General features: G+C 38.5%; 1 protein-coding gene across 1 annotated transcript in view; it reads right to left on the reverse strand.

The window, feature by feature from the left end:
* Positions 1–18,255, reverse strand: part of TBCD (tubulin folding cofactor D) — a 1,563,032-nt gene that overhangs the window by 1,428,420 nt on the left and 116,357 nt on the right. Inside the window, exon 10 of the mRNA XM_053710319.1 lies at positions 9,528–9,660. Within this exon, the coding sequence (XP_053566294.1) occupies positions 9,528–9,660 (133 nt within the window). The remainder of the gene's footprint in view (positions 1–9,527; positions 9,661–18,255) is intronic.

The raw sequence follows: 18,255 nt of genomic DNA on the forward strand, positions 1-18,255 counted from the left end.
CTCTCATCTTGCCTTAAATTGACATATATTTTTCTTAGCACCATCTTTTTTATTTTTTTGATAAGTGAAGAGAAATCCCCAACATTCCATGAGGCGATTTTACTTTCTTTATCCATCATCTACAATATATTTATACACATCTATGCCTAGACAAAGTTCAATCACTATAACAGAGAGAGGGACAAGGGGAGAGGTTTAAAAAACATAAAATTAAAAAACATAAAATTAAAAAACAACAACATTCCAAACCTAATCCAACATGTACTACATAGTTCCACAAGAGTTCCCTTTTATTTCCCTTATTTTGCAATACCCTGTTTGAGTATATTTTTTTAAACCCCAAGTTAACAAGGGAACGATGTATCTTTCTCTGCGACCCGGGGGATTGGGACTTTCAAGGGTTGACACTTATTACAACAAAGGATACTAGAGTGGCACCAGAATAAGATGACTAAATCCTGGGTCCCAATGGGGACACAAATATAGTCACCTTCCCCAGGAGTTCTATGCTTGATCTCGAAAAACAGTTGCCCTCAGTGGCTAAAATCATACCTCCTGCATCATCACATATTCACCCTTTGGGACTCATTAATCCACCGCTTCCCAAATATTTCCAACTACAATCCCCCCTGTCACCGGTATCCCACAATGCAGAACTACATGGAGGATTAGAACACACACTACACTGGCTACCTGGGTAGGAAATGGGTTACACTGAACCAATAAAAAAACTGGTTACTGGTGGAAAACTCAAAGATAGACAGGATCTTGGGGAGATTCTGGGAGGGGCCTTTACGAAATGGCTTAAATATCACCAACACCACCACTTATTAAACACCTCACCAAAAAAAAAAAAGATTCTCTTTCTCCAGGCCAATAACCCCATTTAACCAAATGTTCTTACCAACACCCCAATCCGACACACCTTATCATCGGCTAGACGCATTCTTCTAGATGCACAACACCAGACAAACCCCAGATATGTCACCCGTTGGTACACAGATTTAGGCTATGAAATTAGCAGGTCAGAATGGAATACCATTATGAGGAATTTAAGAAAATCCTCTTTTTCAACAAAATTCATGGAAACTAATTATAAGATTCTAACCAGATTGTATCTTACCACAACCAGATTTAAAAGCATCTTCCCAGGCCCCCTGTCCTGTGTTGGAGGGGCTGCCGAGTGAGAGGTTCAATGATACACCTTTGGTGGAGATGCGCCAACGATATATGATTTGGTGGAGATGCGCCAAAATAAAACCATTTTGATCCCATATTGAAAATGTTATTAAAACTCTACTGGGGCTGGACTCAATATTCAAACTGGAACCTGAAACAGCTCTCCTAAGTTTGTTGCAAAGGGTTCCCTGTAACCTCTGCCGCAATTTAATAAAGGTGGCGATAAACTCCTCCCGAACCTTAATTACCAGCTTATGGAAATTGCAAACAATAAATATAAATGATATAGGGGATTTTTATGTCAAACTTCTCATATACTGTACCGGTATTACAGCTCTAGAAGTGTATATATAAATAAATAGAATATAGAGAAGTGTGCATAAGGCTAAAGACCTCAAAATTTATTTCAAACATGTAATACTATAATATAATAAGAGTGTGCACTCTGTACTTAATCACACTTATTACAATACTTAAAACATTAACATATAATTAAAATCATTGATAGAGGTTACTTATCATATGTTTGATAGTCCCGTTGGAATTTTTCAAAGCAGACAGCTTGTTAAAACAAACAGCTTTGTTTCCTTTATGGAACATGTGTCCTCCACTGGCCAATAATATGCCTGTGATCTTGTTACCCTTAAATTCAAATTGTAACGGATTTGAGGCAATTTTGTATACAAAATGTAAAAAAGATTCTAATGTTGAAAAAGGATTAATCCAAATGTTGTGCTCTTTGCTCCTTGTTATTATTTCAATCTTTTCAGAGTTTATCCGTTTTTTCTCCAGACTATCGTTTGTTAATAAAACTGTTCAGATGTTTCTTTATAGGTGCATCAATTCTCACCAAGACGCTCGCGCCCCTGCTGTGGTCCTATTTCCTCCTCTCCAATTCTTTTTAATTAATTTTAAACCCCAAAATTTTAATCCTACTGTACTCTGATTATGTTTTTCTTTAAAATGCTTATATAATAAATGTCCTTCAAATCCATTCTTAATATTATTTAGATGTTCACAAACCCTTTAGGGGTCTACTCATTTGTCCTAAATATTGTTTTAAACATGGACATTGTATTATTTAGATATCCTTTAGATACCCTTTATCTCTACATCTAATCATTTGTTTAATCTTATATTCTTTTAAAGTTACAGTAGATTGGACTTATTTTGTCTTAGAGCTATATTTACAAGCAGTGAACAAATGGCATGGATAAAATCCATTCAGACTTTTTTTTATATTAATCTACTTGTTCTTTTATATCTTTTTGTGTAAATTCACTAGGACATAATATATTTTTAAAATTCATAGCTTTTTTTTTTTTAAATCAATTGAGGTCTATCATTTAAATTTTTTCCTATAATTGGATCCATTTTTAAAATGTTCCAATGTTTAATATTTTATTAATTGTATTATGCTGATTATTATATGTTGTGATAAATGGTACAGATAAACTTATGGAAATCGCAAACAATCCCTACTATAACTTCCTGGGTGGATCATATGGAAAACACTTTAAAGGGACAGTCAAGTCAAAAAAAACTTTCATGATTTAAATAGGGTATGCAATTTTAAACAACTTCCCAATTTACTTTTATCACCAATTTTGCTTTGTTCTCTTGGTATTCTGAGTTGAAAGCTAAAACTAGGAGGTTCATGTGCTAATTTCTTAGATCTTGAAGACTTCCTCTAATCTGAATACATTTTGACCACTAGAGGGTATTAGTTCACATGTTTCATATAGATAACATTGAGCTCATGCACGTAAACTGACCTAGGGCTGAGCACTGATTTGCTAAACGGCATGTCTGTCAAAAGAACTGAAATAAGGGGGCAGTCAGCAGAAGCTTAGATACAAGATAATTACAGAGGTAAAAAGTATTAATATAACTGTGTTGGTTGTGCAAAACTGGGGAATGGGTAATAAAGGGATTATCTTTCTTTTTAAACAACAAAAATTCTGGTGTTGACTGTCCCTTTAACATAAAAGGAATACAGATATTTTAAAACTGGTAAATTAAATATGTACTATGACATCAAGTTCTGCTAGGAATCTTGTAGTCAGACACTAAACACTACACCACCAAATGACCCCTCTGGGGACTGAATCAACAAACTAAGGCCAAGAGGACCTAACCACACTTAGCTTTCCTATCTCTCTACTTAAGGACCCCTGCACCCCCTCCTCTCCGCTTCTCTCTCCCACTCTCTCTCTTCTACTGACACACCCTTTGGTTGACCAGCTAATTATATATTTGTTTTACTGTACAATATCATAGTAGTTTCAAACATTATGTACTGAACGATGACTCTGTTCTACTGCCATAATACATTTTGTACCATATTTGTTTAATACAATCCAATTTTTCAATAAAGATGCTTTAAAAAAAGAAAAAAAGTGACTATCCCTAGATCTGTTTGTAACTGCGTACAGTATTGAGCCATTTCTTTCATATACCTCATTGTCTCTACAGAGTAGTTTAGAAATAACAAAATATTTTTACCTTTAACCTGGAGATCTCTTTTTTGTTTAGCTGCTTGTAAAATTGCAATTTTATCTTGAAAATCCAAATATCTAATTAAAGGGATACTGAACCCAAATGTTTTCTTTCATGATTTAGATAGAGCAGTAATTTTAAGCAACTTTCTAATTTACTCCTATTATCACATTTTCTTCGTTCTATTGGTATCTTTATTTGAAACAGCAAGAATGTACACTTATGAGCCGGCCTATTTTTGGTTCAGCACCCTGGGTAGCGCTTGATTGGTGGCTAAATGTAAATTAATCTTTTGCTCTGTTTTATCAATTCTGTCATTTATTTATTTTTAAATCACTTGTGATTGTTTCAGTGCCCATTTGAAGCCTGTCCATCTTTGTTGAAAATATTTCAGTAATATGTTTAATAGCTATACTTAACTATGGTGAAAGATTATTCAAGTTATCTTCTGTACAAAAATGTACACAGGGTCAGCACATCAAGGTCATATACTGTAGTAGGTGCATCACCTTCCAGGCTTCCCTCCAACAGCCCAAGTATATATCATCATAGAAAACAAGGAGAAGGTGGCACTCAAATAAGAAGAAAACCTTTATTCAGAGAGCAACTTTTTGGGGCTCCTGTCCCTTTATTAAACTAACACATACTGATCACAACACACTATTTAAACCATACGCCCAGGGGCGAAACTACAGGGGGTGCAGAGGTCGCAGGTGCGACTGGGCCCCTGAGGGTGGGGGCCCAGCTTTAAAAAAAATATATATATATTTTTTTTTTTATAAATTTTTTTTATAATTTTTTTTTAATAAAAAACATTAACCTACCACTGCCTGCACTGATATCATGTGAGTGTGACATGACTACAGGGGTTAGTGTTTCTGTTTTACCCATTGGTGTTTATGTGTGTGTGTGTGTATGTATGTGACTTTGTGTGTATTTATGCATGTATGTATGTGTGTGTATGTTTGTGGAACCAGCAAATTACAGACCTTGCTACTACAGCATGGGTGGGCGGGCGTAAACAGTGTCAGTCTATACAGTACCACTATATACAGTACGGGGGGGCTGGACCATGTCATAGACTACTGTGGTCACTTTATAAAGTACTGAGTGGGTAGGATCAGGCCAGCCATCTCACCGGCAGATTACAGACTGTGTCACTAACTTACTATATACAGTACTAGGGGTTAAATAGTGTAACTATATATATATATATATATATATATATATATATATATACACAGTAATAGGGGGGTCAGACCATCTCACAGACTGTGGGCACAGAGTACCTCCTTTTGCAGACGTAATCTGATTCACATTTTTTTCTGTGTTAAATGTAAAAAAAAAAATATATGTATTAAATTCATCTTTTTTTGGAAGGGGGAGGGGTGGTGGGGGGGGCCCTTCTTAGATTCTTGCACCTGGGCCCTGTGGTTTCTAGTTATGCCTCTGCATACGCCTGTAAAAAGGTATCCAATCAACCTTAAATGGGAGGGGCTATCTTGCAAGTTTCTCTCTGAATAAAGGTTTGCTTCTTATTTGAATGCCACCTTCTCCTTGTTTTCTACGATTAAGTTATCTTCTGTGTTATCTGCTAGTCTTGCTTGCTTAGAGATTTTTTTTTATCATTTCTAGTTTTAACCAACATCATCTGTCATTTTACTTTACATTAGTTATAAACTTGTAACTATAAATCTAGGGGAGGTGTGTATTATTAATAGTGTGCTCCTCAAATACCATCCAATAAAATGTACATATATGTGTATGTTAATTTTCTGACCTTTGTGATTGCATTACCCTATTGGCTTATAAATAATATCAACCCAAAAGTAACAAAGCTTTCCTTAAATCTATCTTATTAAACACTGAGATATTTCAAAACTTCTGATGCAAATATTCTATCCCCAGTGATGGATTCTCTGTACCAGAAGGGATGAGTTCATCTATCCTGAATTCTATGATAAATAGTAAATGTGCTTCCACTTATTAGGAGCTAATATCCAGATATCCACACGGAATTAGCTCCTTTTCTTTCATATGTGTTGCGTATCCTACCAGGGAAATGTTTCTGAAAGAGACACTTGGATAAGTCTTAACTCGCCTACGTTTGCAAGTTACACTACCCCTTTTGAGAGAGAGGACTACAATTTCCTTCTGTTATATACCATAGTCTCCAGGGAGAAAGAATACATAGCTCTTACCAATATGTTACCTGTAGTTTGGGGTATGCTACCAATAGATATTCGTATATGCTCCTTTTTATCCAATTTTCTCTTCTTTTTTTTTTTGTCCCCCCCTCCACCCCTTTCTCTTTTCCCCTTCTTCTTTCAACTGATTTCTTATATTTCTCTATTTCTTCCTTGCTTCCCTTCATGTCCTTATTCTTTCCTTTACCTCCATTTCTCTTTTATATTCTCCTTCTGTGAAAAAGGTGTTGAATTCCCCTTGTGGCTTTAATTTAATATTTTTTTTATATCCGGTATGGACAACTGGATTTTGTTACTTGCACTACTCAGTGTATATTACACTAGACGGGCGGTTCTTCAATCTACTGCTCATTGCAAACCGATCTGGATAAGCAATGTACGCCGTTTATGTTTCATCAATCTCCAGAGTCCAACCCTCCTTTGATCTTTTACTCCTGCTTTGAAAAACTTAGCAGGGATGAGGATAAATCTAGGCTGAGCATTATTTAGATCTTATTCCTGTTATTCTTGCCATGGGAGCCGCTTAGCTTTACTGTGATTTACCGTTTAACCTTGTCTGTCCAGTAAAGCAAGGGGGGGAGAGAGGGGTTTGCAATGGCGGCTTTACCACCTTTCAGCAAGATCTAGTTCTCCTACCACGCTTCTTTCCCACAGCTACCAGTTTTCAAAGTGCATCTAGTTCGCAAACACCACCACTCTCTCTTACCCCTTTACGGCCCTCTCTTCGCTGATCACTGCTGTCCATGTGTCCCCCGCTGCTGGGGTTTGTGCACCTCGAAGAGTCTACTGTACCCCTCATTCCTTCTGTGGTGCTTGTCCGCCCAACGCGGCTCCCACCGATGTTTCTCCCAGCGTTTCCAGTACAGTGTTCAGCTACGAGCTGAAGAAATGTCTTGTAATTACAAGCAGCTTACTGTCCCTTTAAGCCTGTTCACTTCAGAGGTTGTGAGAAATGGATGTGAAAGACAAAATGAACCTCTCATTATACAAATAGGGCGTTTCATTTTAAGATACTTTTAAATTTACTTCCATTTCAGATTTTCTTGGTTCTCTTGAATATGTACATATTCTACATTACTGGAAGCTGGTGATTGGTGGCTGCACACATCACTCTATTGTCCCTGGCTTACTAGATGTTTAACAGTAGCTCACGAGTAAAGCATTATTGCTCGGGAGCTGACTGTACCTATGTGTTTAATCATGTGTTGCGTATGAGAGGAGATATATATTTATAGGGAGTCTTTAGCATATGAACGTCACATGATTAAATAATCTTAGAAAAGAACACTTATTTTAATAAAACAATTGTCTTTTCATTGAATGGAGAAGTAAACTCAGGGTTTTGTGAACAATAAATCTATTTAAAACAACTGTTTCCAGGAGGCAACTTGAACGTAAAGGCTTTTTGGGGATAGGACACTGGGGAGTTTCCCACAAGCAAAAGGGAGAGAGATATGGAGCTGGGATAATGGGAAGAGCCTGGAATGTATCAGTGTGAGAAATCTCTACACTTTTATGCCCCCAAGAAAGAAGACAGAAAAATGACTGATCATACTGGAGAGACCACATGGATTATAAGTGACAGTCACATGGTTTATATTGCCCGTAGGACCTAACGATTCCATCAGTCACAAGCTATAAACAGATAAATAATTTGGGCTTGGGGAATCGGAGCAATAAACTGCTCTTGGAGGGGGGCGGGAATCTGTAAAACCAGTAATAAAAAAAACAGACAGGCACAAAAGCTTTAGTGAGCATAGGACAGCACTTACTAGTGAGGAAGGGACAGTATCTGCAGATTACTGTGAGAGAACAGATTTTCATACAACACTTAATATGCACTGACATAAATAAAAGTATTAAAAAAACATCCTTTAAAATTAGAACCCAGCAAAGAAAAAGCGATTTTTTTATTAGATAAGCGATGGCAACTTCCTAACATCGAGGCCGCAGATCACTACGTCAGGGCCGGATATAAATTTATGGCTATGAAATACACAACATATTTCCTTTTAAAAAAAAAAAAATCCAGTTACATGGGGCCAGTTTTTGGTGACATTGTAGGGTACCTAATGCTGTTCTCTAATCCAGAGGGCTCATATCAAAAGTGTCCACCTTGTTTGCTCACTTATAAGAGGTCTCCAAAGCACAATGCTTTTTGTTCTACTTCTTCCTGGGGCCACAATAACTATAGAACACATCCTTACTTCTGCTTTTTCCCAGGGGCCACAAAAACTAGTGCAGAGGGCCGCACATGGCTCATTTGCCAGCAGTTGGCCATCCCTGGATAAGAAGAACAATGGCTTAAAACAGAGGTTCCTAACCATTTTTCTCTAACACTCTCAAAAGTACTTTGGAAAGATGCTATAATTTCTTTCCCCCACAACATAACTTTATTTGTCATTTTCTTACGCAAGGTTTGGACAACCCAGTGCATCCTGATGCCGTAGATAAGAATCACTGCAGTGCACAGTGCAAATTAAATCCATTGCAATCCAGGCTCAAAACAACATTACAGCAGCATCACCCAGCCTGTCACTGCAGCACACTTCCCCCAACATACCACTGCAGCACACTTCACCCCAGCCTTCCCGCTGCAGCACACTTCACCCCCAGCCTTCCCGCTGCAGCACACTTCACCCCCAGCATACCGCTGCAGCACACTTCACCCCCAGCACACACGCTTCACCCAGCATGCCCGGCAACACCCTTCACCCAACATACCACTGCAGCACAATTCACCCCAGCCTTCCCGCTGCAGCACACTTCACCCCCAGCCTTCCCGCTGCAGCACACTTCACCCCCAGCCTTCCCGCTGCAGCACACTTCACCCCCAGCATACCACTGCAGCACACTTCACCCCCAGCACACACGCTCCACCCAGCATGCCCGGCAACACCCTTCACCCAACATACCGCTGCAGCACACTTCATCCCAGCCTTACCGCTGCAGCACGCTTCACCCCCAGCCTACCCGCTGCAGCACGCTTCATCCCCAGCCCTCCCACTGCAGCAGGCTTCACCCCCAGCCTTCCCGCTGCAGCACGCTTCACCCCCAGCCTTCCCGCTGCAGCACGCTTCACCCCCAAGCATACCGCTGCAGCACCCTTCACCCCCCAGCACACACGCAACAACCTTCCCCCAGCACGCCACGCAACACCCTTCCCCCAGCATGCCCCGCAACACCCTTCCCCCAGCATGCCCCGCAACACCCTTCCCCCAGCACGCCCCGCAACACCCTTCCCCCAGCAAGCCCTGCAACACCCTTCCCCCAGCACGCCCCGCAACACCCTTCCCCCAGCACGCCCTGAAACACCCTTCCCCCAGCATGCCCCGCAACATCCTTCCCCCAGCACGCCCCGCAACACCCTTCCCTCAGCACTCGAGTACTGCAAATATCTCCCAGTGTGTCACTTTGGCACACATTTCTCAGTCTGCCAATAAAACACACCAAACAATGCCAATGCTGCCTGCATCACTCATCCCGTCACTGCAGCACACGTCAGGACGCCACTGCAGCACACGTCAGGATGCAACTGCAGCATATTTTACTACAACCACCTGTTGACAGGATTCCTTTAAAAAAACTATATCTTCTAAAACGTGTAACAGACCGGTAATGCTGGTTTTGAACATTACAAACCTCCATTTTGCCACTTTTGTTTTAAGAAATGTGAGTCCGAGCCTCTGGACGAGTTTGATTCCCAGCTTGCGGAGAACAGTCTGGTTGCACTGTGACAGCTTACAGTTATCTAGAGAGGTAAGCACCGCGGAGGCTGCACAAAGAAGAGAGAGGAGGGATGGAATATATTTGTACCTACTTAATAATTCAATGACATTTAATTATACAGAGCAATATCAGCTGCTTGTGTTTAATCAGAGAAGCCGTGACATACCTCATCAAGTCCTGTATATAACACCTGTACTGTACATTTATCAGTAGATATATCTCTGTCCATAGTGCTTTATACAACGCCTGTACTGTACATTTATCAGTAGATATATCTCTGTGCATAGTCCTGTACATTTATCAGTAGATATATCTCTGTGTATAGTCCTGTACATTTATCAGTAGATATATATCTCTGTGCATAGTCCTGTATATAACGCCTGTACTGTACATTTATCAGTAGATATATCTCTGTGCATAGTCCTATATAAAACGCCTGTACTGTACATTTATCAGTAGATATATATCTCTGTGCATAGTCCTGTACATTTATCAGTAGCTATATCTCTGTGCATAGTCCTGTATAAAACGCCTGTACTGTACATTTATCAGTAGATATATATCTGTGCATAGTCCTGTATATAACACCTGTACTGTACATTTATCAGTAGATATATCTCTGTGCATAGTCCTGTATATAACACCTGTACTGTACATTTATCAGTAGATATATCTCTGTGTATAGTCCTGTATATAACACCTGTACTGTACATTTATCAGTAGATATATACAGGACTATGCAGAGATATAACGCCTGTACTGTACATTTATCAGTAGCTATATCTCTGTGCATAGTCCTGTACATTTATCAGTAGATATATCTCTGTGCATAGTCCTGTATATAACGCCTGTACTGTACATTTATCAGTAGATATATCTCTGTGCATAGTCCTGTACATTTATCAGTAGCTATATCTCTGTGCATAGTCCTGTATATAACGCCTGTACTGTACATTTATCAGTAGCTATATCTCTGTGCATAGTCCTGTATATAACACCTGTACTGTACATTTATCAGTAGATATATCTCTGTGCATAGTCCTGTATATAACGCCTGTACTGTACATTTATCAGTAGATATATATCTCTGTGCATAGTCCTGTATATAACACCTGTACTGTACATTTATCAGTAGATATATCTCTGCGCATAGTCCTGTATATAACACCTGTACTGTACATTTATCAGTAGATATATCTCTGTGCATAGTCCTGTACATTTATCAGTAGATATATCTCTGTGCATAGTCCTGTACATTTATCAGTAGATATATCTCTGTGCATAGTCCTGTACATTTATCAGTAGATATATCTCTGTGCATAGTCCTGTACATTTATCAGTAGATATATCTCTGTGCATAGTCCTGTACATTTATCAGTAGATATATCTCTGTGCATAGTCCTGTACATTTATCAGTAGATATATCTCTGTGCATAGTCCTGTATATAACACCTGTACTGTACATTTATCAGTAGATATATCTCTGTGCATAGTCCTGTACATTTATCAGTAGATATATCTCTGTGCATAGTCCTGTACATTTATCAGTAGATATATCTCTGTGCATAGTCCTGTATAAAACGCCTGTACTGTACATTTATCAGTAGATATATCTCTGTGCATAGTCCTGTACATTTATCAGTAGATATATCTCTGTGCATAGTCCTGTATACAACGCCTGTACTGTACATTTATCAGTAGATATATCTCTGTGCCTAGTCCTGTACATTTATCAGTAGATATATCTATGTGCATAGTCCTGTATATAACGCCTGTACTGTACATTTATCAGTAGATATATCTCTGTGCATAGTCCTGTACATTTATCAGTAGATATATCTATGTGCATAGTCCTGTATATAACGCCTGTACTGTACATTTATCAGTAGATATATCTCTGTGCATAGTCCTGTATATAACGCCTGTACTGTACATTTATCAGTAGATATATCTCTGTGCATAGTCCTGTATATAACACCTGTACTGTACATTTATTAGTAGATATATCTCTGTGCATAGTCCTGTACATTTATCAGTAGATATATCTCTGTGCATAGTCCTGTACATTTATCAGTAGATATATATCTCTGTGCATAGTCCTGTACATTTATCAGTAGCTATATCTCTGTGCATAGTCCTGTACATTTATCAGTAGATATATCTCTGTGCATAGTCCTGTATATAACACCTGTACTGTACATTTATCAGTAGATATATCTCTGTGCATAGTCCTGTATATAACACCTGTACTGTACATTTATCAGTAGCTATATCTCTGTGCATAGTCCTGTATATAACACCTGTACTGTACATTTATCAGTAGATATATCTCTGTGCATAGTCCTGTATATAACACCTGTACTGTACATTTATCAGTAGATATATATCTGTGCATAGTCCTGTATACAACACCTGTACTGTACATTTATCAGTAGATATATCTCTGTGCATAGTCCTGTATACAACACCTGTACTGTACATTTATCAGTAGCTATATCTCTGTGCATAGTCCTGTACATTTATCAGTAGATATATCTATGTGCATAGTCCTGTATATAACACCTGTACTGTACATTTATTAGTAGATATATCTCTGTACATAGTCCTGTATATAACGCCTGTACTGTACATTTATCAGTAGATATATCTCTGTGCATAGTCCTGTACATTTATCAGTAGATATATCTATGTGCATAGTCCTGTATATAACACCTGTACTGTACATTTATCAGTAGCTATATCTCTGTGCATAGTCCTGTATATAACACCTGTACTGTACATTTATCAGTAGATATATCTCTGTGCATAGTCCTGTATACAACACCTGTACTGTACATTTATCAGTAGATATATCTCTGTGCATAGTCCTGTATATAACACCTGTACTGTACATTTATCAGTAGATATATCTCTGTGCATAGTCCTGTATACAACACCTGTACTGTACATTTATCAGTAGATATATCTCTGTGCATAGTCCTGTATAAAACGCCTGTACTGTACATTTATCAGTAGATATATCTCTGTGCATAGTCCTGTATATAACACCTGTACTGTACATTTATCAGTAGATATATCTGTGCATAGTCCTGTATATAACGCCTGTACTGTACATTTATCAGTAGATATATCTCTGTGCATAGTCCTGTACATTTATCAGTAGATATATCTCTGTGCATAGTCCTGTATATAACACCTGTACTGTACATTTATCAGTAGATATATCTCTGTGCATAGTCCTGTATATAACACCTGTACTGTACATTTATCAGTAGATATATCTCTGTGCATAGTCCTGTATATAACACCTGTACTGTACATTTATCAGTAGATATATCTCTGTGTATAGTCCTGTACATTTATCAGTAGCTATATCTCTGTGCATAGTCCTGTATACAACACCTGTACTGTACATTTATCAGTAGCTATATCTCTGTGCATAGTCCTGTATACAACACCTGTACTGTACATTTATCAGTAGATATATCTCTGTGCATAGTCCTGTATACAACACCTGTACTGTACATTTATCAGTAGCTATATCTCTGTGCATAGTCCTGTATACAACACCTGTACTGTACATTTATCAGTAGATATATCTCTGTGCATAGTCCTGTATACAACACCTGTACTGTACATTTATCAGTAGATATATCTCTGTGCATAGTCCTGTATATAACACCTGTACTGTACATTTATCAGTAGATATATCTGTGCATAGTCCTGTATATAACGCCTGTACTGTACATTTATCAGTAGATATATCTCTGTGCATAGTCCTGTACATTTATCAGTAGATATATCTCTGTGCATAGTCCTGTATATAACACCTGTACTGTACATTTATCAGTAGATATATCTCTGTGCATAGTCCTGTACATTTATCAGTAGATATATCTCTGTGTATAGTCCTGTACATTTATCAGTAGATATATCTCTGTGCATAGTCCTGTATACAACACCTGTACTGTACATTTATCAGTAGATATATCTCTGTGCATAGTCCTGTATACAACACCTGTACTGTACATTTATCAGTAGATATATCTCTGTGCATAGTCCTGTATATAACACCTGTACTGTACATTTATCAGTAGATATATCTCTGTGCATAGTCCTGTATATAACACCTGTACTGTACATTTATCAGTAGATATATCTCTGTGCATAGTCCTGTACATTTATCAGTAGATATATCTCTGTGCATAGTCCTGTACATTTATCAGTAGATATATCTCTGTGCATAGTCCTGTACATTTATCAGTAGCTATATCTCTGTGCATAGTCCTGTACATTTATCAGTAGATATATCTCTGTGCATAGTCCTGTATACAACGCCTGTACTGTACATTTAGAAGTAGCTATATCTCTGTGCATAGTCCTGTACATTTATCAGTAGATATATCTCTGTGCATAGTCCTGTATACAACGCCTGTACTGTACATTTATCAGTAGATATATCTCTGTGCATAGTCCTGTATATAACGCCTGTACTGTACATTTATCAATAGATATATCTCTGTGCATAGTCCTGTATACAACACTTGTACTGTACATTTATCAGTAGATATATCTCTGTGCATAGTCCTGTATATAATGCCTGTACTGTACATTTATCAGTAGATATATCTCTGTGGATAGTCCTGTACATTTATCAGTAGATATATCTCTGTGCATAGTCCTGTATAAAATGCCTGTACTGTACATTTATCAGTAGATATATCTCTGTGCATAGTCCTGTACATTTATCAGTAGATATATCTCTGTGCATAGTCCTGAACATTTTATCAGTAGATATATCTCTGTGCATAGTCCTGTATAAAACGCCTGTACTGTATATTTATCAGTGGATATATATCTGTGTATAGTCCTGTACATTTATCAGTAGATATATCTCTGTGCATAGTCCTGTATACAACGCCTGTACTGTAAATTTATCAGTAGATATATCTCTGTACATAGTCCTGTATATAACGCCTGTACTGTACATTTATCAGTAGATATATCTCTGTGTATAGTCCTGTACATTTATCAGTAGATATATCTCTGTGCATAGTCCTGTATACAACGCCTGTACTGTACATTTATCAGTAGATAACATAATTTATGTAAGAACTTACCTGATAAATTCATTTCTTTCATATTAGCAAGAGTCCATGAGCTAGTGACGTATGGGATATACATTCCTACCAGGAGGGGCAAAGTTTCCCAAACCTTAAAATGCCTATAAATACACCCCTCACCACACCCACAAATCAGTTTAACGAATAGCCAAGAAGTGGGGTGATAAGAAAAAAGTGCGAAAGCATAAAAAATAAGGAATTGGAATAATTGTGCTTTATACAAAAAAATCATAACCACCACAAAAAAAGGGTGGGCCTCATGGACTCTTGCTAATATGAAAGAAATGAATTTATCAGGTAAGTTCTTACATAAATTATGTTTTCTTTCATGTAATTAGCAAGAGTCCATGAGCTAGTGACGTATGGGATAATGACTACCCAAGATGTGGATCTTTCCACGCAAGAGTCACTAGAGAGGGAGGGATAAAATAAAGACAGCCAATTCCTGCTGAAAATAATCCACACCCAAAATAAAGTTTAATGAAAACATAAGCAGAAGATTCAAACTGAAACCACTGTCTGAAGTACTTTTCTACCAAAAACTGCTTCAGAAGAAGAAAACACATCAAAATGGTAGAATTTAGTAAAAGTATGCAAAGAGGACCAAGTTGCTGCTTTGCAAATCTGATCAACCGAAGCTTCATTCCTAAGCGCCCAGGAAGTAGAAACTGACCTAGTAGAATGAGCTGTAATCCTTTGAGGCGGAGTTTTACCCGACTCGACATAGGCATGATGAAATAAAGATTTCAACTAAGATGCCAAAGAAATGGCAGAAGCTTTCTGGCCTTTTCTAGAACCGGAAAAGATGACAAATAGACTATTAGTCTTTCGGAAAGACTTAGTAGCTTCAACATAATAATACAAAGCTCTAACAGCATCCAAAGAATGCAATGATTTCTCCTTAGAATTCATAGGATTAGGACATAATGAAGGAACCACAATTTCTCTACTAATGTTGTTAGAATTCACAACCTTAGGTAAAAAATTCAAAAGAAGTTTGCAGCACCACCTTATCCTGATGAAAAATCAGAAAAGGAGACTCACAAGAAAGAGCAGAGAATTCAGAGACTCTTCTGGCAGAAGAGATGGCCAAAAGAAACAAAACTTTCCAAGAAAGTAATTTAATGACCAAAGAATACATGGGTTCAAAAGGAGGAGCTTGAAGAGCCCCCAGAACCAAATTCAAACTCCCAGGAGGAGAAATTGACTTAATGACAGGTTTTATACGAACCAAAGCTTGTACAAAACAATGAATATCAGGAAGATTAGCAATCTTTCTGTGAAAAAGAACAGAAAGAGCAGAGATTTGTCCATTCAAGGAACTTGCGGACAAACCTTTATCTAAACCATCCTGAAGAAACTGTAAAATTCTCGGTATTCAAAAAGAATGCCAAGAAAAATGATGAGAAAGACACTAAGAAATATAAGTCTTCCAGACTCTATAATATATCTCTCTAGATACAGATTTACGAGCCTGTCACATAGTATTAATCACAGAGTCAGAGAAACCTCTTTGACCAAGAATCAAGCGTTCAAACTCCATACCTTAAAATTTAAGGATTTGAGATCCTGATGGAAGAAAGGACCTTGCGACAGAAAGTCTGGTCTTAACGGAAGAGTCCACAGCTGGGAAGAGGCCATCCGTACAAGATCCGCATACCAAAACCTGTGAGGCCATGCTGGAGCTACCAGCAGGACAAACAAGCATTCCTTTAGAATCTTGGAGAATACTCTTGGAAGAAGAACTAGAGGCGGAAAGATATAGGCAGGATGATACTTCCAAGGAAGTGATAATGCATCCACTGCCTCCGCCCGAGGATCCCGGGATCTGGACAGATACCAGGGAAGTTTCATGTTTAGATGAGAAGCCATCAGATCTATGTCTGGGAGTTCCCACATTTGAACAATCTGAAGAAATACCTCTGGGTGAAGAGACCATTCGCCCGGATGCAACGTTTGGCGACTGAGATAATCCGCTTCCCAATTGTCTATACCTGGGATATGAACCGCAGAGATTAGACAGGAGCTGGATTCCGCCCAAACCAAAATTCGAGATACTTCTTTCATAGCCAGAGGACTGTGAGTCCCTCCTTGATGATTGATGTATGCCACAGTTGTGACATTGTCTATCTGAAAACAAATGAACAACTCTCTCTTCAGAAGAGGCCAAGACTGAAGAGCTCTGAAAATTGCACGGAGTTCCAAAATATTGATCGGTAATCTCACCTCCTGAGATTCCCAAACCCCTTGTGCCGTCAGAGACCCCCATACAGCTCCCCAACCTGTAAGACTTGCATCTGTTGAGATTATAGTCCAGGTCGGAAGAACAAAGAAGCCCCCTGAACTAAACGATGGTGATCTGTCCACCACGTCAGAGAGTGTCGTATAATCGGTTTAAAGATATTAATTGAGATATCTTTGTGTAATCCCTGCACCATTGGTTCAGCATACAGAGCTGAAGAGGTCGCATGTGAAAACGAGCAAAGGAGATCGCATCCGATGCGGCAGTCCTAAGACCTAAAATTTCCATGCATAAGGCTACCAAAGGAAATGATTGTGACTGAAGGTTTTGACAAGCTGATATCAATGTTAAACTTCTCTTGTCTGACAAGGACAGAGTCATAGACACTGAATCTATCTGGAAACCTAAAAAGGTTACCCTTGTCTGAGGAATCAATTAACTTTTTGGTAAATTGATCCTCCAACCATGATCTTGAAGAAACAACACAAGTTGATTCGTATGAGATTCTGCGAAAATGTGAAGACTGAGCAAGTACCAAGATATCGTCAAAAATAAGGAAATACCAAAACCCTGTTCTCTGATTACAGACAGAAGGGCACCGAGAACCTTTGAAAAAAATTCTTGGAGCTGATGCTAGGCCAAACGGTAGAGCCACAAAACTGGTAATGCTTGTCTAAAAAGAGAATCTCAGAAACTAAAAGTGATCTGGATGAATCGGAATATGCAGATATGCATCCTGTAAATCTATTGTAGACATATAATGCCCTTGCTAAACAAAAGGCAGGATAGTCCTACAGTTACCATCTTGAATGTTGGTATCCTTACATAACGATTCAATATTGATAGATCCGGAACTGGTCTGAAGGAATTGACCTTCTTTGGTACAATGAAGAGATAGAATAAAACCCCAGCCCCTGTTTCAGAACTGGAACTGGCATAATTACTCCAGCCAACTATAGATCTGAAACACATTTCAGAAATGCTGAGCCTTTGCTGGGTTTACTGGGACACGGGAAAGAAAAAAATCTCTTTGCAGGAGGCCTTAACTTGAAGCCAATTCTGTACCTTTCTGAAACAATGTTCTGAAACCAGAGATTGTGAACGGTATTGATCCAAATTTCTTTGAAGAAAACGTAATCTGCCCCATACCAGCTGAGCTGGAATGAGGGCCGCACCTTCATGGGTACTTAGGAGCTGGCTTTGGGTTTCTATAAGGCTTGGATATATTCCAAACTGGAAATGGTTTCCAAACTGATACCGCTCCTGAGGATGAAGG

This window comes from Bombina bombina, chromosome 1 (genome assembly GCF_027579735.1).
Source record: "Bombina bombina isolate aBomBom1 chromosome 1, aBomBom1.pri, whole genome shotgun sequence".
NCBI lineage: Eukaryota > Metazoa > Chordata > Amphibia > Anura > Bombinatoridae > Bombina > Bombina bombina.